This window comes from Budorcas taxicolor, chromosome 16 (assembly GCF_023091745.1).
Source record: "Budorcas taxicolor isolate Tak-1 chromosome 16, Takin1.1, whole genome shotgun sequence".
In the NCBI taxonomy this organism is placed as follows: domain Eukaryota; kingdom Metazoa; phylum Chordata; class Mammalia; order Artiodactyla; family Bovidae; genus Budorcas; species Budorcas taxicolor.
The window spans coordinates 6,645,857-6,673,643 of NC_068925.1; the positions used below are offsets into that span (position 1 = coordinate 6,645,857).

General features: G+C 48.5%; 1 protein-coding gene across 4 annotated transcripts; it reads left to right on the forward strand.

Annotated features, from left to right (window-relative positions):
* The first annotated feature begins 1,107 nt into the window (after nt 1–1,107).
* PFKFB2 (6-phosphofructo-2-kinase/fructose-2,6-biphosphatase 2) lies at nt 1,108–27,787 on the forward strand. 4 transcript variants are annotated; one of them, XM_052653432.1, is made up of 16 exons: nt 1,108–1,225; nt 2,428–2,532; nt 8,573–8,698; nt 9,215–9,311; nt 9,736–9,802; nt 9,934–10,008; nt 10,544–10,600; nt 11,489–11,613; nt 14,322–14,529; nt 15,151–15,297; nt 16,019–16,123; nt 17,116–17,245; nt 17,982–18,044; nt 18,298–18,362; nt 18,994–19,173; nt 26,060–27,787. In XM_052653432.1, exons 2-16 carry the CDS (start codon nt 2,445–2,447, stop codon nt 26,120–26,122), a joined length of 1,596 nt encoding a protein of 531 aa, XP_052509392.1. In that variant the 5' UTR covers nt 1,108–1,225; nt 2,428–2,444; the 3' UTR covers nt 26,123–27,787. The 4 variants fall into 4 exon arrangements, with proteins under 4 accessions (XP_052509392.1, XP_052509391.1, XP_052509394.1 ...); XM_052653431.1 differs by lacking the exon at nt 1,108–1,225 and adding an exon at nt 1,281–1,335; XM_052653434.1 differs by lacking the exons at nt 1,108–1,225; nt 18,994–19,173 and adding an exon at nt 1,281–1,335.

A 27,787-nucleotide genomic window follows, 5' to 3' on the forward strand; every position in this document is an offset into this window, starting at 1 on the left:
TTCCAGTTCAGGCCCTAGACATACACATACCAAAAGGACTCCATTCCTGCCTTCAAAATAGCAAAGTACTCACATAATCAGGAGAGAGGGTGGGGTGTAAAGGACACATGACCACGGAATTTCATAGCAACGTGATAATGCTAGATTATGTGACCTTTTCCAAACCTGTATCTCGCGAACAAAGGACGGTGCCTCGCAAATAAGTGCTCAGTAAATACTTGCTGAATGGATAAAACGGAGCTGTATAGGCAGAGAGGGCAGCTGGGAGTTGTAAAAATTTCAAAGAGGAGATACTATTTGAGCTGTTTTGAAGGATGAATTTAATCCCCAGATGAAAGAGGAATAAAAACATCTCTGAATTTACCTTCCAAGAAATATGTACGCATTGTTCTTTTTCCATCCTGGACGCAGAGCAGCAAAGCCTACACTGCGGAGAGGGGACTTATAACCAGTCAAGCATCGAATGGGCCCCGGGGGCAACTGTGCACTGAAATGTGCAAACTCACACTATGAAAGTGTCTGCCTCTGAATAAGTTATATGGAAACAGCACATCTTTTCAAACCTTTCAGGACCCAATTTTCTCTTGGAGCAGTTTTCCTCTTTGTTTCTTCAAGATGGTCATAACAACCGGTACAGCGTGGGTGGTAAACGGGAAAATAAATAAGGTGGTAAATCCGCTGGAGTACGACCACGGCTTCCGGAAGTCCCTGGTTCCGCGAAAAGAGTAGTTGATTTTCTTAGTTTACAGTGTTTGACCGAAGGGACTATGCAAACATCCTAAAATGGGATCCGCTTAAGTCCTTTGGTGGTTTACTTTAGCACATGTTAGTCGCTCAGTTGTGTCCCGCTCTCTGTAACTTGAAGCAAAGTACCTTCCTAAAGTGTGTGCTCCAGTGGTTGGATTTAACGAGATCCCGCCGGGATTCAGTGAGGAGAGCGTTAATCTTCAAACATTTTTTTTCCAGTCACCAAAAAGCCACACCCCCTCAAGACGTCCACTAGTTCACTCTCGCGATAGTACGAAAAAAAGTCCGGCTTTTTATTAACCCCGCCCCCAGCCGTGCTAGTTGCCAAGCAACGGTGTAGCCAACCTCCACGGCGCTGGGAGACTCGCGAGCTCGCGCTAGTTCACCTTCACAGGTCCCTCCTCCTACCCGAGCGAGCGTCCGCGAGCCCCGCCCCCCGGAGACCGCGGGCGCTCGATTGGCCGAGGAACCTCTCCAGGTGAGGGCTGAGGCCGGGGTGGGCGGGGCCTTGCAGGGCACGTGATCCGCCGGCAGCTGGTGCTCCCGACCCCGGCCCCAGAGTCGGCTCCCGCCTGTTAGCCTCTACGGGTAGGTACCGGGGCCGCAGGCGGGAGGGGTCTTAGGGTGGACGGCGGCTGTGTAGCACCTTGAACGGGCTTGGCAGGCGACAGGAGGCAGGCTGCCTGGACCTTGATGAGGTGCGGGAAGATGAAGCCACGCTGTTTGGGGCAAGTCCGGTTCCCCCGCCCCCACCCCAGGCATTACCTGGAGTGCGTACGTTTAGGGACCCAGAGCCGCAGCTGATGGGTGAGTTCAGAGGATGTGCGTGGTCAGTGGAAGAACTGCAAGGTCCCTGAAGCACTGGGGGTCTTTCTCACGAGTCCCTTGTCTGGGATTGCGGAGTGAACTCGGGGCTCTCCCACTCCAGTTAAGACTCAGGACTTACCCCTTATGCTGCGAGTGACCTTGGGAAAGTTATTTACCGCCTCTAGTTGCAGGGTGATTCTACCATTGACTGCTTCCCAGGAGATGTATGGGGAGGGAGTGCGGACCAGGGGTTGAGAGTAACACCACAAGGGAAAGTGGTGGCGTCCGGGGGCTGTCCCCAGGTCCAGCTGCGGTTTTTCTTCTGGGGGACATGTTTGTGATGTTCCCACTTCTCATTTTTTTTCCCCCCCCCGAACTGAATCCTACCATTGGACTACGATTGCTTTATGATAATGAACTTGATCTAGTCACAACCCACCCTAGCCCCACCTGATGCCACCACTCTCCCCAGATTCTTAACCTGGAATCTGAGGTTAGGAGGGAACTTGGATAAGCCATTTAATTGATTAACCTCAGTTTTTTTTTTAATCTAAAATGGGGAGAAGTAGCAATGGGAGCAAAATCTGTTTATATAGGATTATTGGAAGGATTGAAGGAGATAATTTATGTGAATGTAAACTCCTAAGTCAGCGTTATAAGTGCAGGGTTCTGGTGCAACTCTTCATAGATAAGGAAACAGAGGGCTGGAGATATTCATGAATCCTAGGGCATGTAACTATTAACTGGGAGAAGGAGAGCTGGATTTGACACTTGGCCCAGGGTTCTGTCACTTGTACCTCAGTGGTCCTCTTTTGGGGGTTCTAAGGGTTCTTTTCTTCCTTCTCTTCTTTACATTCCTTTTGTCCCTTCCAGACATTTGAAGAGTTGCCATGTCTGGGAATCCTGCCTCTTCCTCAGAACAGAACAACAATAGCTATGAAACCAAAGCAAGTCTCCGAATGTCAGAGAAGAAATGTTGTGAGTGTTGGGGAAGAGGAGGGAATGCTCTGTCCCAGGATTTTATTTTAGGAATATTGTTGTAATTCTAGACTTTGCTGCTGAGTGGGAGTGGGAAATAATTCTTTGACATAGGAATTTAAAACAAAGTCTACCAGGGGAATTTCCTTTCTGAAAAAGTAGACTCTGAAATGTCTGTCCTTGGGGCTAGACTGCTGGTGTAGCCCAGCATTTTCTTCCTGCTTTCTTTAACTGAATCTTTATCTCCTCTATCCTGGGAGTATTTGCCCAGTCAATTGATGCAGAAAGTTAGAGTAAGTATTATACATGCAGTGAGTAAGGCAGAGTGGCAGGGTGCAGGAATTCCTTGGGGCTGATACTGTTAAGAGTTTCCCTTAATCTCTTGGGCTAAGTTTTGTGAGAGTGCTGCTCACAGCAGAAATTGCAGGTTGGAACCAGTTGCTCATTTCTACAGGCCTAAGGGAAACTGACCATGACATTTCACTTCTTGCCATATCTGGGGCACTTTGCTGTCTTACAAGTTTAGTCTTTATATTTTGCGAACTATTTTCCTCTGGGGATGGGTTTCACAGGAGTATTTCCATGCCCATCTTTTAGACAGAGACAGCAGGTGGGTTTGCAGAGAGATGAAGTGGTATTTCCTGTCCCCATGATCTGCATGCCTAAGCATCCTTCAGACTGCAAGACTGTATCGCCCAGGTCAAAAGGTCCTGGGCATTTGGTCCACAGATGTTTGGGGAAACTCAAGGAAAGCTCACTTTGTCCCTGCTTCCAAGTCCCCTTGGAACCCTACCAGTGGCTATATTTATCAGCAGGTGGAAATAGTCGACCAGCATGAGACTTGGGATCATCTCATGTTCCAAACTTTCCCCAGAGTATCAACCTTGATGCCATGCCTGTGCCAGTCTCGTGATTAATGAAGATCATCTTTTTTCACCTACCTATCACTGATGAAGCTTGCTGGGGTTTGGCTGCAGCAAAGGCGGCTTGTTTGGGTGTGATCCTGGGGTTGGTGCATACGGAAGACCTGTATGATTAGCGTCTTCTTTCTCTGCCGGGGGAGGAAGCCTAAGAGCAAGCACCCTGTGGAAGATAGCTACTATAGCACGATGTTTGGGTGTAGCCTCTGGAGTCAGACTGCCTATGTCCAAATCTTGTTACTACTTCCTAGCTAGGTGCTTTTAACCAAGTTGCTTGTCTGCCCCATGCCTCACTTTACTTTTTGATATAATGGGGATACTAATAGTATCTCTCTGAGTGATATGAGAATTGAATGCGTATATATAGGAGAGCGCTTAGAAGAATGTTGGGCCTGTGGCTAAACTGTGTTATTTTTCACTGGTGACAATTTGCATGTTGTGTGTGTTCCTGCAGCATTATATATAGATTGAATGATGTGGTAAATGCTGTGCTGGAATCTCACTATTTAAAAGAGCCCTGTAAAGAATCATATTTTCAATAAAAAGTGTTTTCTCCTCTTGTTTGACAATATGGTAGCCCAGATTTGGGGGTATGGAATGCATATCTTAAAGAGAGGTGCCTTCATCTTACTAGGACACTTGAGTCCAAAAAGAGCAGAGAACAGTTGGTGGTAGTTGGGGGTGGGGAATTGATAACCGTGGGAGTCATGGACCCTGCCCAGTGCCCAGTGTCAGCCCTTCTGGCTCTGCTTTTTTCTCCAAAGGACTCTCCTACCTGCCTTCCTAACTATTTTGCAGCTTTTTTGTCTTGAGGTCTTTTGATTAGTCAAGGAAACAATAATCCCAAGTCTCTTTCCATTCTCTAGACTCTAATTCTTGATCTCCCCTTTCCAGATTCTACCCTCATCTTCCCCATTGGAGGCATCTGGGTTCTCCTGAAGCTACTGTCATTTATTTACCCCACTTTGTTCTCCTTTCGCATTTGGACTGTGAGATTTTGAAAGCCACAGTCCGAGGAGAAATACAGTTATGAGAGTATGTGTTTATTTCCCTTTTCTCTGTTACTTGCCTGTTTCTTGCAACAGGTTTCCCAGTCTGCTTAGTGTTCATACCCAGTAGCTGCTCTATTAATAGCTCACCCATTATCCCATTACTGCTTATTACACCTGTTTGTTGGCTGACTTCGACTGTGGGAAGTGCCTGAACTGGAGGGCTGTAGAATGTCTTTAGAGAGCCAAAGCCTCCAAAAGAGCATTACTGAAATTTCAGCTGCTCCCGGGATTGGGGAGAAGGGGGGTGGTGCTGGCTGAGGTGCCCTTAAGGTGCTGAGACAGCTGGTTTCAGGGCTCAGTGAAAGCAGGAATTAGGGGTAGCCGGGGAGGTCCACCTGGTTTTCTTTCTTTGTTTCTTTTGTTCTTTGATATTTTGAATAGGTCTGGAACAGACAGGTTCTCATGAATCTTCATGAGACAGATTCATATGAATCTTCCCCTAATTACAACACAGAAAGAAAGTGAAAAGCAAGAAATTTCTCATGATTTTGCCTGTGCCTGTTAAGTTTGATTCTTTCTAAAATCTTATTCTGGTGTTAGTGAAAATAGGTTCACACTGTACATTTTTTGTTCTGCTGCCATCTCTCCCCTGCTCCTTTTAAAAATCTATATCCTGGACATTTTTTGTGTGTTGATAAGTTCAAATTTATTTCATTCTTCAGTCAGCCTTATATGGATATTGCCTCTCCCTGATGGACATTTACATTGTTTCCAGTTTTCCTCCATCACCAACAACAATGTAATAAGCATCCTTGCATATATACCTTTCCATTTTTGTGCCAGCAGCTTTCCTGTAGAAATACTCTGAGGAAAGACAGACACTTTGAAACACTCATTAGCATTCCTCAAAAGTTCTGTATTGTTAGCAGTTTTTAATATTCCAAAGTACTTGATAGAAATTGGGCATTAAGCTATAGTTGCACTGGTTAACTAAAACATTAACTTTCTCAGTGTTTGGCTGCAGAACTTGGATATATTAGGCTTATCAGTAAAACGGCCAGACCTAATTGGCAGTTTTATGACTTCTGATGAATACAGAGAAGGTATTACTAATGAATCACATAGGGCAGTATATTTCAAAACATTGGGGCTATTGAGAACAAAAAGTGGAAGATGACCTTGATCATGAGAAAGCCAGGAACTGTGGGCTTTCTAGACTACCCTTCAGGTTTAGATTATAGCTCAGAGTTGTGCTGGCCACTTGGTTCCCTTCGTCAGGTGCTGACAAGAGCTGGTGACTAGGACTAATTGGACGGTCATGAGATTGGGAGTCTGGTCAGGGCCCTGACCTTGACTTTCTATTGCAGGACTGTGGGCCAAGCTCTTCCCTTTTCTGGGCCTCAGGTTTTCTGTCTACAGGAGGGAAGTTTTCACATGCTCATTTCCTCTAAGTGTGTTTGTGAAGGAAAATAAGTCTAAGATTGAGAAAGTGAGTTCAACCTTGCATAAAGAAGGCAGAAGAGAATTTCAGCTTTCCAAACTTTGTCAACAGATATGTTATAATATGGGCTTCCCTGGTAGCTCAGCTGGTAAAGAATCTACCTGTAATGCAGGCGACCCTAGTTTGATTCCTGGGTCGGAAGTTCCCCTGGAGAAGGGATAGGCTACCCACTCCAATATTCGTGGGCTTCCCTGGTGGCTCAGATGGTAAAGAATCTGCCTGCAATGCAGGAGACCTGGGTTTGATCCCTGGGTTGGGAAGATCCCTTGGGGGAGGATATGGCAACTGACTGCAGTATTTTTGCCTGGAGAGTCCCCATGGACAGAGGGGCCTGGTGAGCTACAGTCCATGGGGTCGAAAAGAGTCGGACATGACTCAGCAACTAAGTACAGCACAGCACATGTTATAATCATATTGTGTCTGAAATTAATCAGTGTGAAGTGTGATAGTTTTGTTTTGTGACAGGCAAGACAGAGTGTTCCTACTATTGCTGATGCGGTACTTTGAGATAGAAAGTATGGTTTTGTTTTGTCCTGCGGTAAATGAGCAGCCGTGTTGCAGCAGGTATGTGTGGGTGTGTCGCAGGCAGAGGGGGAGCTGTGCTGGGGGCCGCCAAGGGGAGTCCTTAATGCCCCGTGCTTCCTTTTGTTCTTAGCACTCTCTGTCCTGTTTGGTAAACATGGAGCAGCTGGTTCCCTGGCTGGCTTCAGAGCATCTCCCAGGGATCATCAGTTCATTTTCAGCTTCAGGGAGGGTAAGAGGACATTTGGGGGAGGTGCGTAATGGGCTGGAAGGTGTGGGCCGAGCAGCACTGGAGGTGCAGGTAATGAGCCAAGCCACGGGGATTGGAAAGGGAGCTGGAGAAAGTTAAGACTCCTGAAACCTGAGGCAACCAAGCTGCCTGTTGAGGGTCAAGAGGTCAGGGATTAACATCAGCGAGGCTGCAGCATGCATTTGCTTGCCCTTGTGCTCCCTGTTGGGACAGAGACGAAAATCATTTCTGCTGCTCATCCCCTACCTTGGACGGGCTCCTGCTCAGGCCCGGGAGTTTTCCATGTCCCCAGTGGGTGAAGGGCTAAAAGCCAACTCCTCTGACCCCAAGTCTGGGCACCCACCCCTCGCTCACTGCCAGGGCCCTGTTTGGCTACTGGCTACTTCTTGCCAAACACTCCTAGGAAACTCTCTTCCTTCCAAGGTCTGTTCTGTACCCACGCCCCTCTGCCCACTGAGACCTTTTTACCTTCCCTTCTCTAAAAGTGAAAGATGACATTTCCATCCAGTTACCACCAGTTTGCTGAATTGTTTCTTAGCCTTCCAGGGTCGCCTTGTCCCGGGGAAGAGAAGCAGCAGCTACCTGCTGGATGCCTTCTGGAAGATGAAGGTGCACGTGACTCTATTCCATGCGGTCTGTGCACAGGGCCTCCCTCGTAGGAGACGCAGAGCCCGAGTCCCTCCCGATGACCTGCGTTTGGGTCTTGGCCCCAGGGCTGTGACTAACAGCGTGCAGGGCCCTCTCCACCACTCCTTCCTGGCAGGGTAGGCAGGGAGGGCCTGTGAGTAAGCCGATCCTCATCAGAGGCTCTTTTTGTGGAGAAAAGCGGATCCCAGTGATTCAGTGTATGTTCTCAGGCGGGTCACCTGGCCTCTGAGCATCTGGTTTGCCCCTGCCTGCCCAGGGAGAGCTGTCTGTGTAAATGAGCGTTCTTGAAATCCGTTTTCTAAGGAAGGGCAGACCAGTGGCTGTTCTGCTTCTAAACTGTCTTGCTACTATCTGGGCCTTTGAGGCAGGCTGGCTGTAATGCCCTTGTGGGCCAGCTTGACCACGACATTCCTGAGGTCTAGTCAGATCCCGTGTCATGGAGGCTTTGTGCTGTGTGTGCTGAGTCGCTTCAGTCGTGTCTCTTTGTGACCCTGTGGACCATAGCCTGTCAGGATCCTCTGTCCATGGGATTCTCCAGGCAGGAATACTGGAGTGGGTTGCCACTGCCTTCTCCAAAGGATCTTCCTGACCCAGGGGTCGAACCTGGGTCTCCTGTGTCTGCAGGCAGGTTCTTTACCATCTGAGCCACCCAGATAGGCTTTGACACCATCTAAGTCATTTAGAAGTTCTGGCTTAAACTTGTGGCCTGAGCACAAAGGCCCAAACAGGTGGAGGGCAGGATTTTTTTTGATCCTCAAGATAACTCTTGCCTGTGGCTCTGAAGGGGCGGATGGGATCCTCAGGAGAGACAGTTTGTTGGATGTGTTACTGGAGCCAGCTCAGGGCTGCACTGGTAGAATCTCCAGGCCCAAGGCCTTCCTCCATGGCGCTGTCACCCCGTGTTACTAAATATTCTCAATGCTGAGGAAGATGCTATGGCTACTGTCTTTCTATTCCTGGCCACTTTTTTTTTTTTTCTCTTTCACCTTGTGTACCTCTGTGAAGACCTTGGGCAAGGCACATCTCAGTTCGGGTACTTTGTCTTTTAGGAGGTTTACCTCGGTTTGCCTTTCCAGTCCTCTTGGACCCTGGCCTCACTGAGGTGTATGAGAATCAAACCAGGTTCTGATCATGAAGGCTTAGGCTCCTGCACACTCTTTACTTGGCCTCTCATTATTTATTTCTGTTCCATTCCATTTCCCTTTAGCATGGGCATCTTACATGACAAACTCTCCAACCCTCATCGTTATGATTGGCTTACCAGCCCGTGGCAAAACGTACGTGTCCAAGAAACTTACACGCTACCTCAACTGGATTGGGGTGCCCACCAAAGGTAGGTGCAGCTGTGCATTCTGTGGGAGAGGAAATGATCAGTTCTGGGCCTCCCAGGCCTCTGGGGGACTTTCTGTCCCTGGCATCAAGGTTACAGGCTGCTCCTGGCAGCAGTTATGGTTTTTCCTGGTTTACCGGCTTTATTCTCTGGCCATACACTTGTTCCTCTTGGCCTTGGCTGGATTGGCTTAATTTGGGGGAAATACCTTTGATAGGAGTATTAAGAATTAAATGAGTATAGGGCTTTACATTTCCAGAGCCCTTACATCTGTGTTATTTAGCAGTGTCCCTGTGGAATAGCCGAAGTGGCTGAGGAAATTGAAAGTTACATAATTTAAGACTTGTCCAGAGTCTGTTAAGTCAGAGCTTGAACTTAATCTGATTCTTACTCTTGTATTGTTGCTAGCATACCATGGTGCTTTTTTCAGTCCCCTTGGCCACTCTGACATTAGACCGAGAAGTTCGCTTTGGGACATTGTATTGTTTCACTGCTAAAGGGTGTGGGTGTCTTCTGCAGTGTTTAATCTTGGGGTGTATCGGCGGCAAGCAGTCAAGTCCTATAAGTCCTATGACTTCTTCCGGCATGACAACGAGGAGGCCATGAAGATTCGCAAGTGAGTCTTCTAGGCCTGACCGCCAGGCCAGCCCTTCCTTGGCCATCGTGAGACTGGATGTCATGGGGCTTGGTTTCCTTTTTAGTTAACACCTGGTGGGAATTTTAAGTGGAAATTACCCACTGGGCGGATCACTGTGGACTTGGGTGGGTAGAAGAACAGGACTCAAAGTTGTGAGTGTTGCTGTAGGCTAAGCCTCCAGAGAGTGAGGTATGTACGTGGGGCCGGGGAACATGAAAGATCCAGGAAGGCATAAGAATAATGGGGAAGTTGAAAGGTCCAGTTGGGGAAAACTTTTGATCCGTGGGGAAGCTGAACAGAAGGGACTTGACCCCTGCGGCACCACAGAGGTTCGCGTCTCTGACTGTGCCTGAGCTTGCCCTTGCCTCAGTCCCCTGGCTGATTTCCTCTGCTGTCCTGGCAGACAGTGTGCCCTGGTGGCGCTGGAAGACGTGAAGGCGTATCTCACGGAGGAGAGCGGGCAGATTGCGGTAAGCCTTACCTGCCTCTTCCCCGTCTCCACCCCTGTAGCAGCCTAGCTGCACCGCTCCGCCCTGGGTCCACCTCGGTGGGATTGTGTTTCCCGGTCCCCATTCCTCTGCCTCGTGGGCTCTCTTCCCAGGTGTTTGATGCTACCAATACCACTCGAGAGAGGAGGGACTTGATTTTGAGCTTTGCCGAGGAGAATTCCTTCAAGGTAGACCTCACTTTCAATTTTTGCTTTCATGCGTCGGAAAAGGAAATGGCAACCCACTCCAGTGTTCTTGCCTGGAGAATCCCAGGGAAGAGGGAGCCTGGTGGGCTGCCGTCTATGGGGTCGCACAGAGTCGGACATGACTGAAGCGACTTAGCAGCAGCAGCAGCAGGGTCTGCCTCCAAGCTGGAGGAAGAGGAGGGTCGGTGAAGGTGGGGAGTTAGGAGCCATGTGTGGACCTGCTTGACTTTGGTGGGGAAGGACAGGGCTGGACACCTGATTCTCTCGTCTTGGTGCCTTACCCTCAAAACTTGAATGTTTTCTTTCAGTTCCTTTCTCAGTTCCTTAGCATGTATGTATGAGGCCCTGGGGATAGGGTAAGAGCTATTTTTAAATGAAGAGCCCTTGAAGGCCACTTTCATGAAAGAAAATCTTTGGGGGATATGGTGGCTGGGGTGGGGCAAGTGTGAACGTGTGCTCTTAATTGACAGGCTGGCCATTTTTGACTCATTGATCGCTGCCTTCTCCCCCTGGGCAGGTGTTCTTTGTGGAGTCCGTGTGCGATGATCCTGACGTCATTGCTGCCAACATCCTGGTAGGTGAGCCCCCTGCACACATGTCTCTATGCCTTGCGTGTGTGTGTTGTTGGGGGTGGGTGGAGAGTCAGCTTGGTAATGAAAGTGAGAGATAGACATGTTTAGCAGCACAGGATGAGCTCTTAGATCTGCCAGGACCCCATTTTATACTTCTCAACGCTTTCCTTGGGAGAAGAAGCAGGCTTTGAGGAATAAAGTAAGAATTAGCTGTTGAATATAGAGGCTCAGCTTAAACTGTAGGAGTCCTGGCTCTGTATTCTGTTTATCAGCTACGTGCTGAAACCTAGGTATGTTCTTAGAATGGATCAGACTCTTCATTATCTGTCTGGGCCAGCTTCCATGAAGGCTGTCGGCCCACCAGTGGTCTAAGGTTCGGGTCAGCGTTCTGGGCTCCTCGCTGGGTGTGGTCACAGCTTATACCTGTGCCCATCTGATGGCTGTACCGTGCTGTGCTGATGGATGTCCATGTGTTATGTCCCGGTGGTACTCTCCCAGCAGTGTGGGGCCTTGCCGAGGAGGTGTCTGGTCCAGGTCAGCCAGGCGTCAGATCATGCACTTTATTCTAAGTGCCCATGGGGAGAAATTGAATCCCATTCTGTTTCCCCAGGAAGGTCCATGAAGGGATCGGGGCCCGCGCGCTGCTTCAGCTGTGTGACTGCCTCTGTCCTGCAGCCAAGGGCAGGCGCGTGACTCCCCAGTTGTCTCTCCCTTCTTGGTTGCCAGGGTCACAGGACGGGGGGCGGGCGCTGCTCAATGAATGGGATCACCAGCGCTCCCGTGAAAGGCCTCTTCTCTGGCCTTGCTTTGCTTTATGTAGCAGTGGCTGTTTGCAGAAGTGCTGTTGAGAGCAGACCTGTGACCGGGCCCTGCTCTTCCTGTGATTCCAGGAGGTAAAGGTGTCGAGCCCCGACTACCCTGAAAGGAACAGGGAGAATGTGATGGATGACTTCCTAAAGAGGATTGAGTGCTACAAAGTCACCTATCAACCCCTTGACCCAGACAGCCATGACAAGTAAGGTTTGAGGCCGAGGTCTGAGGGCCGAGGCAGGGGCTGCATGTGAGAAAGGAGCCTTTCTCACCCTGTCTGTAGTCTTCCTCTGACCATCCAGACCTGTGTTTACATCATTCCAGGGAGAAAAGATATGGCTCTGTGGCCTCTGAATGGATTGAATCTTACCCTTGAACACCAGAGTGTTTTTTTCATCATAAGTTCTTCAGCTGTGTGCTCTAGACTATGATTTCTCAACCTCAGCACGATGGACATTTTGAACTGGATAACCTGTGCTGTGGGGAGCTGTCTCAGGCACTTTAGGAGCTTTCGCAGCACCCCTGCCCTCTGCCACTAGATACCCATAGCTGTCCCAAGCTGTGGCAATCAAAAAGGTTTCCAGATTTAACCAAATGTCCCCTGGGGAGCTAACTCACCCCTGGTTGAGAACCAGTGCTCTAGATCAGTAGTTTTGAATTGGGGTGTTGTAGGGCACCCCTTTAAGGTGTGTCATCAGTTTCTGATCAGTTTTTAAAGTTTATTGTGTGTGTGTGTGTGTGTGTATATATATGTGTATGTGCACATATATTACATATGTAAATAACATAATATGTCAATTTATTTTGCATAAAACATAATCTATTATACATGTGTAGGAGGCTTCCCTGGAGGCTCAGTGGTAAAGAATCCTCCTGCCAATGCAGGAGACCTGGGTTCATTCCCTGGGTTGGGAAGATCCCCTGGAGGAGGGCATGGCAACCCACCTCAATTTTCTTGCCTGGAGAATCCCACGGACAGAGGAGCCTGGCAGGCTACAATCCATGGGGTCACAAAGAGTCGGACATGGCTGAGCGACTAAGCACACCACCCCCCACCCACACACACACAGACACATATGCATGTTGTTGTTTAGTTGCTCAGTTATTTCCGACCCTTTGTGACCCCATGGACTGTAGCCCGACAGGCTCCTCTGTCCATGGGGATTCTCCAGGCAAGAATACTGAAGTGGGTTTCCATGCCCCCTTCCAGGGGATCGTTCCAACCCAGGGGTGGAACACAGGTCTCCTGCATTGCAGGCAGATACTTAACCATCTGAGCCACCAGGGAAATCCAAGAACACTGGAGTAGGTAGCCTATTCCTTCTCCAGGGCGTCTTCCCAACCCAGAAATCAAACTGGGGTCGCCTGCATCATAGGTGGATTCTTTACCAGCTGAGCCACCAGGGAAGGCCATACATGTGTATACGTATATATACATATATATATGTACACACACACACACACACACACACACACACGTATATGGCTTTTATGTATTACTTAGTATGGCAGCACCTATCGGCAGTGTGGCCTGGAATGCAGGTTAAGTTGATGTGTGAGAGCAATAAGAGTTGTAGCAAAATGCCAAGTCCATGTTGAAGAATGATATGTGCGCAGGGAGACCCATGAGAAGGTGGTCTTCATGAAAGCATGTAGTCAGAGCAGCTCTGCTGAGATAAGAATACAGCTCTGCAGCCAAGCGAATGGTGAGTGTGCATAGCCCATTGTTAAACTGCTTCCACGTTCTGCTTCATGCTTTTAGTCTTTCAGTTCCTTCGAGTGTGTTGCCCACAATGTTCGTGTTTGGAGATGTTACTTAATACAGAAATTGAAAACTGCTGCTCTAGATATGGCGTAATAGTATATTCTTTAGTTAGTGCAGAGTCCTACATTGAAAAATATTCAAGAAGAATATGCGTGTGTGTGTGTGTGTTTATAGATGTTACCTCTGGTGGTAGGGCTATGGGTGATTCTTATTTGCATCTTTTTAAAAAAAAATTTTTTTGGAATAAGCAGTTACTATTTCATAAGTAGTTTTGCTTATTTTCGGCTGTGCTGGGTCTTCGCTGCTGTGCAGGCTCTTTTCTGGTTGTGGCGAGTGGGGGCTGCTCTCTAGTTTGGGTGTGTGGGCTTCTCACTGTGGGGGCTTCTCTTATTGCCGAGCATGGGCTCTGGGGTACGCAGGCTTCAGTGGTTGTGGTGTGAGGGCTCAGCAGTTGTGGGCTTTAAACCATAGGCTCAGTGGTTGTGGCACACGGGTTCCATTGCTCTGTAGCCTGTGAGATCTTCCCAGACCAGGGATCAAACCTGTGTCTCCTGCACTGGCAGGTGGGTTCTTTACCACTGAGCCACAAGGGAAGCCCAACACTTGTTATTTTTATAGTGAGAAAAATTCCATGATGGCCCCAGAGCAGGCTTTGTGAGTGCCTTTGAGAAAAGCTGGACCGATACGTAGACGGAGGGAATGTGCAGAGACGTCTGTCTGTGGTTCTGCTCCCTCCTGCCTGCCCCTCCTCTCGGGAGCTGCCGTACTCTAACTGTCTTGACCACCTGAGTTGGATGCTGTGCTTCTCAGCAAACTTCAGGGTTCGCAAAATCACCAGGTCATCTAGTCTAGCCCCTGAGGGGAAGCCTGAGTTCTGCTCAGCACGCTTAGTCACGGTGCCTAGCACAGGGCGGGCACTAAGGATGTGGTGCTGCCCGATAAGACGTTCAGGGCGTTTTGCCGCACCTTGGTTCTGAGGAGTGAGTGACCCATCTCTTTCCACTTGGCTCCTTCCACGTGGGTGGGGGTATCGTGGGAGAGTCGGAAGAGCCTCTAGGAGTCTCAAGTCACTCTGCAGATCCTTTCCCTTTCTGTTATGCTCAGATTTTCATACCCAGGGGATTTTTTTTTCCCCTGCTTTGTCCCAGGGATCTTTCTTTCATCAAGGTGATAAACGTGGGCCAGCGATTTCTCGTGAACAAAGTCCAGGACTACATCCAGAGCAGGATCGTCTACTACCTCATGAATATCCACGTCCACCCTCGCACCATCTACCTGTGCCGGCATGGAGAGAGCGAGTCCAACCTCCTGGGGAAGATTGGGGGTGACTCAGGCCTCTCAGTGCGAGGCAAACAGGTGAGTAGTTAGCCAGCAGGCTGGATTTCCCCAGCTTAGGGTGAGAAGGACGTGGTGGCGGTCATCTCTTCGATCCCCTTAACTTCTTACTGAATCCTATTAGGCTTAAGTTGCGATTTCAGCGAAGAGACGTTTTCTTGTTCACGGATTCTAGCTCTGCACTAGCGGAGAAGGCAGCGTCTATGGGGTCGCACAGAGTCGGACACGACTGAAGCGACTTAGCAGCAGCAGCAGCAGCTCTGCACTGGACGGTGCATAACTTGGAACCATTTCTACTGTGATCATTCAGCTATCAGACATTTATTGGGCTCACCTTGTGTGCCCAGCACAGTACAGGCTGCTCTGGTTGAAGTTCATTTCCTCCTGGGCTTATTATAACTATGTAGCACCTTTCAGAGTTTGATTGGGGTCATGCACATTGTCCTTTTTAGGCTGAAATGGCAGTCCTGTGTGTGTGTGTGTGTTCTTTTCGACTTCACCATGCCTGGTGTGCAGGATCTTAGTTCCTCAGCCAGAGGTCAAACCGGTGCCCCCTGCAGTGGAAGCGTGGAGTCCTTACCACTGACCACCAGGGAAGTCCGCTTCTGTGTTTTCTCTTACATGTTTTGTTTCATGACTCAGTTTGCCCAGGCTCTAAGGAAGTTTCTGGAGGAACAGGAGATAGCAGACCTCAAAGTGTGGACAAGCCAGTTGAAGAGAACTATCCAGACCGCGGAATCTCTGGGGGTGACCTACGAGCAGTGGAAGATTCTGAATGAGATTGATGCTGTGAGTAGGAAGGATCTGATGGCTAAAGTGCCAGTTAAGGTCTCCTGTTCAGGCTGGAACACTCAGAAGTCACCATGTGGGCTGTGCTATCTAGAAAACTGGGGTTGCCAAGTAGAGACGTTGAGGAAGCTGAATCTGGGGCTGGTCTGAGAAGGAAGTGAGAACAGCTGTGTCCCCAGTTGGGGCTTCCCGCTGCCTGATGTGCCTGCACCAACACAGGAACCAGTTTTTGACATGGCCCCTAGCACCTGGGGAGAGTGAAGCTCCAGTTGGTTTCTTCATATATTTTCCTCCGAGGAAAAGGAAATAGCTGACAACTCACATCTTGTCTGATTTCTGCTTAGGTCACTCGGTCAGCTCTTCTAGAAAAGTCCTTTCCAAATTTGTTTTTGCATTTCTGTGTCCTTGAGGTTAGAAGTAGACACTTCCTTTTCCTTCCTTCCTCTGTATATTTTTATGCCTCCTATAAGAATTCCCCAGAGCCTCCTTCCCTGTTTCCCCTCCTTTTTCCTGCTGACTTTTCTTGACCTCTCAGCTCCCCAGCCACAGGAGAAAGCAGCAGCTTGAGCTTGAGCCCTCATTCTGTGAATCAGTCAGTTACAGTGTGTGAAGGGAGCCGGCCCAGTGCCTGGCGCTGACGACTGATATTCCTCAGGGTCACCTCTTTATCTGGGGGGCTGTGTGTGTCCGTTCGCCTCCCCGAGCTGTGTGGTTCCTGCAGGGCGTGTGTGAGGAGATGACTTATGCGGAGATTCAGGAGCAGTACCCGGACGAGTTTGCGCTTCGAGATGAAGAGAAATACCTGTACCGCTATCCTGGAGGGGAGGTGAGATTCCTTCCTGTGGGGCGACTGTCCCATCCTTTGCTTGGGGTTTAGCTTTAATTTGGGGGGAAGGATTGAATGTGAGTTTGGGGACCTTCTAGGGGTACTTGAGGTATCACATAGTTTTTCTTCCTACTTTTGGGTCCTGCTGTGTTTAGTTCAGCTTGGGCAGTCAATTTGTTAAGATCCCCAGGTAAGGGATGACAAGATAGCTTCTATTGTTGAGTATATTTTAGAATCAGCAGAGTCTTTTTTAACTTTTTTTTAAAAAAATACTTCTTTTTATTTATTTGACTGGGTTTGGTCTCCGTTGCAGCACGTGGGATCTCACATTGCGGCAAGCGTTGGGTGCACAGGCTTCTCTCTAGTTGTGGCCATGTGCTTAAGCTTCCCGTGGCATGTGTGATCTTATTTCACTTCAATGACCAGCGATCAAACCTGCATCTCCTACACTGGAAGGCTAATTCTTAACCACTGGACCACCAGCGAAGTCCCCATAACTTCTTTTTTTTTTAATTCTATCCCCACCCAAGCAGGTATAGGCACCAAGTAAATATCTGGGGTATGAGGATTTTCCTGTCATCTACAGTGTTTACAATCGCTTGCTGGTCTAAGTGGCTTTATAGTCTAGGGATTTGTGAGGCAAAGGGAAACAAAATAAACCTACAGGGTCTAGGAGATCCCTAGGAGCCTCTGTTGCCTTACACTCTGCCTACTCTGTAGGGAGACAAAAAAGATACAAAACGCAGGTTGCATTCAGATTTTCTTTTCTTGATGTGCAGTTTTCTTGGTCTGCATATAGCTCTTGAAGGGTCTGAAGATTCTCAGGCGATACCGGGGATGGGGGTGGTTAGCAGGTGACACGAAGCTGCTGAACCTCCACGAGGAAAGCCATCTGGGGAGAAAGAAGCAGCCTCTGAACTCTGGACACGGCCACTGACTTGGCTGCCAGCTCGCGTCTGGCCTCCGACCAGCCCGCTCTGTTTCCCCCGCAGTCGTACCAGGACCTGGTGCAGCGGTTGGAGCCGGTCATCATGGAGCTGGAGCGCCAGGGCAATGTCCTCGTCATCTCCCACCAGGCTGTCATGCGCTGCCTCCTGGCCTACTTCTTGGACAAGGGCGCAGGTGCCATGGGGGGGTAGGGAGGAGGCTGGACTTGGGGTGGCACCGAGTTGCCTGGCAACCAGACCTCCCCTTCTTCCACTCAGACTGGAGTGCATTCTTCAGTCAGCAGTGTGGGGCTCCCAGCAGCCTTGGGGCCAACTCCTCTGCTGGTGCAAAAGCCCTCAGTGGAGAGTGGCTGCTGCTGGGGCTCTTGGTCCTGCTTGGCTGGAGGGGCAGCGTTGAGCTCACACGCCTGGCAGCAGTAGAAAAGTGGTTGAACATTCCCGGCATGTTACTTTAGCTCTAGGGAGGGTGGTGTCTTAGAAGCATCTTCATCCTTGGAATTTGGGGTAGACAGGTTTCTGGGGTAGCAGTAAGGAAGTGCTCCTGTATCTCTGATACGTCCCTTCCTTCCCTTCCTGATCTTCCTGCACTGCTGAGAAGCCTGCTCACTGACCTCTGGCGTACCCACCTGAAGCCCAGTCTTCCCTTCGTGGGTCCCCTGGTCACAGCACTTAACTTCTGTTTTGCTTGCAAGGAAGGATCTGAAGTGGGCTTATTTCCTTTCTGAGCCACTCAGTAGTCTGGGTGGCTTTCTTGGAGGCTGTGTTGATAATTGTCTGGGGTTTAGAGGGGGAGTTGTCCAACTCCAGATCAGGATAAAGAAAACTCATGAGCCCCTTGGATGCTCTCTTCCACTAACTTGACCTTGTTTCATAATACTGAGATTTCCTCCACCTGGACTTTCTGCTTTCAGATGAGCTACCATACCTGAGGTGCCCTCTCCATACCATCTTCAAACTTACTCCCGTGGCCTACGGTAACGATGAGCCTGGGAACTGGGCAGGAGGTGGGGGTTGGGGAAGGTCAGGATTTTTAAATTTTCTCTGAAGTTTGCCTAGCAGTTCACTCTCATCACTCCTGTATGCTGGAGGCTCCCTCATTGCCTCCCATGTTTGAAAGGATGTCTGTATGTATTTGGGAATATCTATGTTCTTTTATTACCAAACTGAAACGAAGGGCTTTTTCTTGAAGCTTTTTTTTTTTTCCTGAAGTCCTCTCTGTTTTCTCAGGGTGCAAAGTGGAAACAATTAAACTCAACGTGGAGGCTGTGAACACTCACCGTGACAAGCCAACTGTAAGTATTTTTCCATGGATGACATGCAGGTTCCCCGCCACCTTGAGTCTTGAACCTCTGACATCGAGAGACTGGGGTTTCTTTTATGTCCAGAAGGAAAAACAGATCCAGAACTCATGTCCTACGTAGTCTGCTTACTTCCAAGAGGAAGAGATGTTGGAATTACTATTTTTGAAAATTAGTATCTCTTTCATGAGTCTTAACCGTGACAATTGGCTCTTGGAAATTCAATGAAAAACGGAAAGTGTTTGGCAGAAGTGAAATGCAAATCCCCCCCCTCCACCCCCCGGAAAGCGCTCCTTTTGGAAAGTTGGTTCCTGGAAGGTGGGGTCAGGAAGTGTAGGTTAGTTCCTAGGTCTGCCCTGGTAATCTGAGTGATCTTAAATAAGCCCCTTCCTTTCTTTGAGCCTCTCTCTAGCTTCGAAGTGTGATGCTCAAGGAACTTCTCCCCCCTACAACGTTTAGCTTCCTGGGGCTGGGGGACTAGGTCATGGCCCAGGTCTTACGAGAGAGCCTGTCTGCAGAGAAGCAGGAGAGGAGGAGGCTGTTGTGGTTACAAGCGTTGTTTAACCTTGATGAGTGAGCTTTCGGCTTGGCTTTCATTTGTGTGGTGTCCCTCGTTTCCAATCAGAACAACTTTCCCAAGAGCCAAACCCCTGTAAGGATGAGAAGGAACAGCTTTACGCCTCTGTCCAGTTCGAATACAATCAGGCGTCCAAGAAATTACAGTGTTGGGAGCCGGCCCCTCCAGCCCCTCAGCCCGCTCCGTGCCCTGGACACGCAAGAAGGGGCCGACCAGCCGAAGACCCAAGTCAGCATTCCGGTGGCGTAACCGTGTGTCTCCCTCCCATCCTGGCCCCCTGCCCTTGTCACTAATCACCGAGGAGTCATATCACCTCCAGCCCCCACACCCCCTCCCGGCCCCACACCGTGAATCTCAGCAAAGAATGTGAGGTCACGTGTTTCCAGACCAACCTTAGCTAGTCTGTGGTGTGAGTCTTCCTGCCCGGGGGCAAGCTTGCGAGCTGGGTGTTTCTGGACAGGTTGGGGCGGTTTGGAGGAGGAGGAGAAGGGCTCCCCTCTCCTGGGGTGACTGGCGCAGCTGGGGCTGAGGCTGAGCATGCCATATTCCTGTCCATCCACAGTGTCTATAAACTCAGTCTTGTCCTTGTGTTGGTAAAGTGGGGACAGGGTGGAGGGGGACCCAGAAGCCCTTCTCCCCTCCGCCTTCGTCTCCCCGAGGTGTGCTCCCCTCGCCGTCCATGCCTGCCTGCCCTCTTCCCCCTTCTCACGTCCCCTTTGGGTTGTCTGGTGTGACACGTGGCCTTGTTGTGTGTCTGTTGAGGACGGGAGGGGTGGTGGGTGCGAGGGGAGTCTGGCCTCTGTTGCTGTTCTCTGCAGTGGGCCTTGGTGGATCTGGCCTGGGGGAGCCTTTCTTTCCCTTCTCCCTTCCTCTGAAGTCAGGTCCTGCAGGGGTCAGCCCAGGCTACAGAACATCCACAGATGCTCTGAAGCCTGTAGGGAGACATAGGATGAGAATTCTTGTCCCCTTTCATGAGAAGCAATCCCGAAGTCTCCAGTGCCCTGAGGGAAGCTGGTTCTCGGTCTGTGGGAAATACCTTGGTTTGTCCTCTTCAGACGTAGGTGTCTAGGCTGCAGCGGGGTGAGGTTTAGGAGAGTAGACTGGTCTCTAGCTCTAGCAGGGCCCTTGCACGGCAGGTATCCCTTTTCTCCAGTGGCTCCCAGCTCCTTTGCCAACCACAGGAACTTTCCTGCCAAAGCCAGTGACCTCTGTCTGGGACTGTTCAGAAGGACAGAGTTAGATTCAGGAGTCATTGCTGAGGTTTGAATTGCTCAAGGGAAAGGCAGAGAAGGGTTCACTAGAGCTGCTTGCTGTTTTTTAGTAATATTCAACACTATTCCTTTATTTAACTTAAAAAGGAATATTCAATATTGAATATCAGTTTTTAAGTTAAAAAATTTTTTTATATGAACAAATTTCCCCCAAATGTTGGGAAAACCTAGTGTTAAATTTAATCTCTCTCACTAAAGGTACTGTTTTATTTCATCTTGATGTCCAGAGGAGTCTTGGAATCCAGTGGGATCTAGCTCTTACTATTTACCTGTATCATTTTATTTTCTCTGCAGGGTTAAACTGGAAATGCTTAGAGTAGTGATTCTTAGCTCTTTGGTGGCCTGCAATGACATACCCCCCACCAATTTTGTATACAGAATATGTGAATACATGTATGTGTATTTATCTGAAAGGCAAGTCTAGGTTTCTCATGAGATTTTTAAAAGAGAGAGAGGACTCCCCACCTCAAAGTTATCAATCTGTCTCTTAGAGGTGACCAGTGACAGTTAGCTATTTGCCAGGGATGTTCTTATTTGGTAATAGGAGACCTTTGATAGCATCACTGACTCAATGGACGTGAATTTGAGCAAACTCCAGGACACAGGGGAGGACAGGGAAGCCTGGTGTGCTGCAGTCCCTGGGGTTGTAGTTGGACATGACTGAGCGTCTGACCAGCAGGAGACCTTTTGTTGTGCTTCTCATCTAGGAGTATTCATAAGAATCCCCTATAGAGCCTGTGAAACATACTCATGCCTGGATCCACTCTGGGCTTAATTCTGACTCTGTCTCAAGGATTAGGGTCTTTAAATAGCTTCTCTGATGATTCTGAATTGCACTCCATTTTATGATGTTGGTTGGAGAAACACTGGGGCATTGGTTCCTTGGACAAAGCATCAACCGAGGAATTCTGAATTTCTCATAGTTCTGAAAGAACAGTTCCCTGGAGTTAGCTGTGTGAGCTGATCACGGTATTAAATGAAGTCACCCCTTCATTGTTACCTCAGGCAGCAGCCAGTTGAGCTTTTACCCTTTACGTCGCAGGGTGATGGGGAACAGATCCCTACATCATATGGATGACCTGGGATAGCAGCTGAGAGTTCCAAGCACACTGGGGAGAAGCACTGAGATGAAGCTTGTGGGATGGTAAGGGTTATCATCACAGGCAGCTGGCTTGTGACCTTGAGTCCTTTTTTCCTACATCCTAAGTTGGTCAGACATCACAGCCAGTTTTCAGAGGCCACTTGCCTAGATTCTGCTCGAAATTGCCTTCCAGACATAAGATAACCTGCTCTTCCTGTTGAGGCATTATATAATGTGTTCTTGGTGTCCATGTTTGTGGAATTTCGGGCTGGGTGGCTGGTGGTGGAGGAAGGAGACACAGAAACAGGAGAAAAAGTCCTTGCCCTGAAGAAGGTTATTTTAGAGAATGGGCATGTAATTTATAAGTGAACAGTTCCAGAAGAGCCACACACTGAGTCTATGAAAGTGGGTGTCAAAGTGGAGTAGAGAGTTCCTTCTGCCTTTTCTCTTGTCCTGCGCTTATGAGACAAAGGGTCGGGAGCTGGGACTGTCCCCCAGGATGATGTGGTCTGGGAGATGCGTGTGGCACTTTTGCAAGGCTGCCTTGTCTAGCTTTGCTTGGCTGGTGGCATCTTTAGCCCAAATGGGCATTCGGTCTTTTCTGATGCTGTGGGGTGAGAGTGATTCAGAGCTACTGCATGAGAAAGAGCATTTTGATCCCCAGCTGGCTTTGGGCTGTTTGTACTCTTAGTGAGAAGAGAATTTCCTAACAAACCAGCATCGTGTTACCCTGTTACAAACCCCTGCATTAGATGCGGGGCACTGGGGCGTTCACTGGGCCCTCGGCCTGCTGATATCTCGCCACTCTCCCCATGTGCCGGTTTGCTTCCCCAAGAAGAGAAGCCAGAGGTGGGCTCAGCCTCATAGTGGACACCGGAAATTAGAACTTGACAACGGCAAGGATGTCAGCACCCTTCGGTTTTTAGAGCAAGATCCCTCCAGAGAAGCTTCAGCAGGAAGAAGTCAGGAGAGCGTAGAATGGAATAGAGCTTTTACTCCACGTATTAAGAGAATTCTGTTCCCTGTCTTTTCTTTCCTGTCCTCCTCTCCCCTTCTGACCTGAGTGTGTGGTGTGCTGTGCTTAGTCGCTCAGCCGTGTCCAACTCTCTGTGACCCCATGGACTGTAGCCCTCCAGGCTCCTCTGTCCATGGGGATTCTCCAGGCAAGAATACTGGAGTGGGTTGCCATGCCTTCCTCCAGGGGATCTTTCCATCCCAGGGATCGAACTGAGCCACCAGGGAAGCCCGCATGCCCATGTAATGGTAACACATACATGTCACTATGATTATGTCTCTATCACAAATCCTAATAAGAAAGGACAAACTCCAGAGCACCTTTTGCTGGGCTTCCCTGGTGGCTCAGATGGTAAAGAATCTGGCTGCAATGTGGGAGACCTGGGTTCAGTCCCTGGGTTGGGAAGATCCCCTGGAGAAGGGAAAGGCTCCCCATTCCAGTATTCTGGCCTGGAGAATTCCGTGGACTGTGTAAGTCCATGGGGTCGCAAAGAGTCGGACACAACTGAGTGACTTTCACTTCAGTTATGATATGGGAGAAATAGGTGAAGGCTTTAACATTCAGTCTATTGTTAGAAAATGGGGAAAGGAAAAATCACTGTCTAGTCAATTATCTTTTTTCTGCTTTAAAACTGAATGAGTTCTGTGACAGATTTGAAGAGGAATCTAAAGCAGATTAGACAGCTTTTTTTCCCCTGTATCATAATCCTTAAATGGAATTTAGCTCTTACTTATTATGTGTCTTGTCTTTGCTTTGGTTTGGTAAGGAGGTGGTTTTGCATTCAGTCACAAAGTGCAATAAGAAAACCCTTTAAAAGATGCACTGTGCTAGGTGTCTGCTTTTTGTCTCTGGTGTTTGGTTCTGTGTGTTTTTTTGTCCTCTCTCCCCGGTCGGGAAGACCCCCTGGAGAAGGCAATGGCAACCCACTCCGGTACTCTTGCCTGGGAAATCCCAAGAATGGAGGAGCCTGGTGGGCTACGGTCCCTGGGGTCGCAAAGAGTCGGACACGACTGAGCGGCTTCACTTTCACTTTCCGCCAACCCTCAAGAAGTTTGGGTTAGGAGAACAAGATATTTGTATCCTACCTAAACTAAATGGTTGAGTGTTTCCTGTGAGGTTCTGGGTGTTCCTCTTTACAACCTGCATTTGCTCTTCAAAAGCACTGGCAGTTTGAAGAAACAGGATATAGCTTTTTGGAAATAAATCCACCTTATGGTGTCTCTATGAATAGGAGTTCTGCATAGCAGAGAAACTCCCTGATGCTTGGTGTAGCCCAGGGACAGGGGAACACGTGTCTAATAACTGAGGGAACTTTGTCTGGGCTGTGTAGTCTTGTGCACGTTCCATTGTCTTTGCTAAGCCCAGAGGCCATGTTGTGTTTGTTTCCCAGAAATTTCATAACTTTACACAGGTTTTCAGTATACATTTTAAAATATTTTAATTTGAATTAGATATTTTAATTTTCTTGGAATTAAGTATTTTAATTTTAATTTGATTTACAATTGAATCAGATTGCAGCATTGGCAGGGTTGAGCTCAAATATCAGAAGTATGTCCAGGGGTTTAATTTAGACTCATGTTCAGAACACTGTATCTAGAAGTATTTATATGCTGACTGCCTGACAGACTGTGGTAGGGTCCCTATGCTGACTAACCGACAGCCTCTGCTAAGATCTGTAAACTGACAGTCTGACTGTTTTCTAATTGTACGGGTTCACACTGTATGCATGTTACTGTAATTCTCTGTCTATTGCACATGTCCTGCAAAGAAAGGAAGTTTCTTCAGGGGGAAGTTCTGTACACTATGATTTTCAGTAGGCATTTTCTTTTAGAGTAGCAGCCAAACTCTAGTCATTTTGTAGAAAGTGAATGTTGAACATCACTTGTAAGGTATTTTGTAAACTCAGCTAAGGAGATGCAAGCCCAGAGCCTGATATCACTGCCTTTGCTTGAAGTCATCCTATCCATTCCCCCATTTCTAAGCAGGATCTCACTTTCTGAACTTTCTGTGTCCTCAGCCTCCTTTGCGATGGGCTGTAGCATTCCACTGGATAATGCTTCTGTTTTAGTCTGCCATCTACTTGGCTCTAAATCATAGTCTAATTAATAACAATTTAAAGGAAACTTTTGCAAAAGTATTTTTTTCAGTAAGCCTTTCACTGGGGACCCATGACTCATTGATCTTTGTACCTGAATTGTGTGTGTATATATGTATGTTTTTCTTGTGTAACAAGAAGTAACAAGATCAATTCATTCTGATATGGTGGTAGTTTTCCTGTGGCAAAAACAAAGGATTGGTCACCAGCTGTGCCCTCGGAGGTGCTGGTAATGAGCTGAGCACCCCTGGGTTATGATGCTCACTGGGTTATGGGCCGGGAATGGACTGAATTGGGAACCGCACCCAGTAGAGCTGCCCTCCAGGTTTCCCAGGCACAGCTCTGTTGAAAGAAGGAATGTAAATCCTTAGCAGCATTCTAATTTAATCTGGTGACATTGATGTCAAAATATGGCACTCAGATCCTTATAAGGTGTATAAATGTATTTAAAATGTGTTTTTTGTGTGTGTGAGTGTGTAGAATGGGTAAATAAAATTGTTGAGTAACTTGAATCTCTCAGAAGCCTTCTGGGTTTTTTGTTTTATATTTTGGGTTGTGTTCTCCACCCACTCCCCGACCCCCAAAACTGCCTCAAACTGCTTGATGATTGACCCTCAGACAAGCAAAAGCCAGTCCACAGAGTGACTGGAGTGGTGGAGGAATGGCTCTCTTGCACCACCTTCTGGGGAATATAAGAAGGATGTTATAGAAGGCACCTGAACTTTGTGTTTTGGCACCTCTACAAGAATTAAGGAAAAATTACCTTTGATTTTTTTCAAATCAGAAAAGGACTCTGTGCTGTAACTCACACTAGCAACATGGAACTCATTGTTGGGGAAAAAAAAAACAAACTTTGGAGATCACTTAGAATTTAGTGGACTGTTCCTTCTAAAATATGAGCTTTCTGTTTAAAAGAGATTAAAAATTCTTTAAAAGAGATTACAGCCAGCGGAATAAAATGACATTTAACTGCTTCTGGGATAGGAAAAACAGATGGGAATGTGCCACTGTTCTCATGCTTTATTCCTTGTTATGTTAACAAGGAAAGAGCTCGTTTGACATGTAGGCTCTTGGATCCCACCCGAGGCCTGTTGAATCAGAATCTTCCTGGATGGCCAGGCAATTCAGGTGCACATGGAACACTTGGGAAACACTGTTCTAGGGGGAGGAATTTCTCACAAGGTTGAATATTGGATCTCAGTTTATGGGAGAAACTTGGTTTCTGCTCTGCTGACCGATTTCAGGATGGACTGGGGGACCTACAGCAGTAGGGACCCTCATCAGAAGCCAAGGAGTCCCTGCCTGCCGCAGTATCGCTTCTTCGCCCTGGGCTTTTGGCCGATGTACCTCTGGGTGCTTTAACCATGGGGCCCTGATCACCTTCACCTGCTGCCTTGGGTCTGGAAGGAGTGCCTGGTCCGACGTGGCCCCAAGGGTCAGCAGCCCTGGATGAGTCCATTGCGAGTCTGTCTGATTCCCAGGAGGAGAGAGATGTGTGCAGGCGCGTTAGCGTGTCCAGCGTGTGTGTGGGCGTGGGGGGTATGAGCGCCGGGGGGCACTGGCAGGGCAAGGGAGGGGTTCTGCTCGACTTCCTGCGTTAGCACCTGGGTGGTGGTTTAACAGCTGTGTCTCTCTTCCTCTCCGGCTCCTAGGCAGAGACCTCGCGGGCTGCGCACAGGCTCCCGTCTCCGGCGCCCCCCACCTCGCCTTCCTGATGGCGTGAAGGCTGAGGCCAGAACGCTCCCGGAGACTGGGGTCTGCTGAAGACCTGGGCGTGTCAGCTCCACTGGGGCTGGAGCAGGAAGTCCCGTGGGGCCCAGACATTCGGGGCCACCTGAGTGAGCCTGGAAAAGCTGCCCCCCATTTCTTCCCCTCATGCCTAATGGAAACGACAGTCACCGTGAAAAGCTCAGCTTCCCTGTGCCTGCAAACGTTTCACAGGCGGAGCTAACGCGTTTTGATCACCTCTCTGCTGGGTTTGGCCCATGTTGGCCAATCCTGTTCTCTTTCAGCAGTTTAACATCTGACCAGTGACTGTCCTCCGGGCTGGATATTCTTTGCCTAATGTACAGATGCAGCGCTTCAGATTTAGCTGTTGCCACATGAGAGGGCTGAACTCGTCCCGCAAACCTTTTCTGTGCTCTAAGAGCTGGGCTCTGCATCCACTCCAGGTGCACAGGCTAGAGTGTAATAGGTCACTTATTCCGTCACATTGGAAGCAAGAGGCAAATTCACCGGGTGGATGGAGGGTGTCTGACAAATTTAGTCCCCGGAAGGTCTCTTCTGCGGTGATGGAAGAGCAGCATCAGTAGCCACCTTTCCATTTAGAGAAGTTGTTCTCGTTCCAGGCCCCTTGAGGGCAGGATCTGACTGCAAGACTCCCCGAAATGGGTGCCCTTCTTCTGAGTTCTGAGCAGCTATGCTCTCTGCTGATACTGACTCTGTGTATCTCTCAGAGTGTAAGAGGGCTGAAGTCATCTCTGGTGGTTGGGAATGAGGGATGGAGAGAAAAGTAGGGTGCCATTTGGATCACCTGAAGAAGTAAATGAAATTTCTTGGGAATCACCTCTCCCAGGGAGTTCTTTTGGTGTCAAGACAGGTGCAGGGAGACCTGCCCTTTTGTGAGGTCTGTTGCCGTAATACAGTATCTGAGAAAGCTGTGGCTGTGACTTCAAGAGCATCTGGTCTTCTAGTCCCTTCCTCTTGGCTAGTTGTCACGTCTCCTGGTCCCTCATGTAGAACCTTGGTTGCCCGCTCCCCCACCTCAGCACATTAATCGTGTGGTTTCCCTTGATGATAAACCAAGCAATTATTCCCTAGGTCAGTGATTGTCAGATGTACGAATATGTCTCTGTAGATGAGATTTTAATACGCTACTGCTCCTGAAAGAGGATATGGAAGCTCCCAAGGATACTATATCATACAAGCAAAAAAAAAAAAAAGTTTTTTTTTTTTGTTAAGAATAGTAGGTTTCTAGCTTTTAAAACTTTTTTCCCCTTTTCATTCAGATGGCCCACTTGCTGGGCAAGAGGGTGAGTAGCAAGAAAAGTAATGCAATGCAGCTTTTCCCAAATGATTCTTTAATATTGTGGATGATACAGGGCTCTGTTATCTAAGGTGTGATGCGCTGGGCTGCTGGCAGTTCAGCAACCAGCAACTAGGACCTTATTTAAATGCACAAGGCTGCCTTCAGAAAGGTCTCCTGACTGCTCTGTAGCAGGTAATTTTTATCTGTCTGCTCATAGCATGTTGTACTGTAATGATTTTGTTCTGTGATGCAGATTTCTTTCTGCATCTAAATATATTGTCTTTTGATGACCTGATAATGTTGTTTAGTTATTTATTCATCCACATAAGGTATTTTAAATCCCTATATTAAT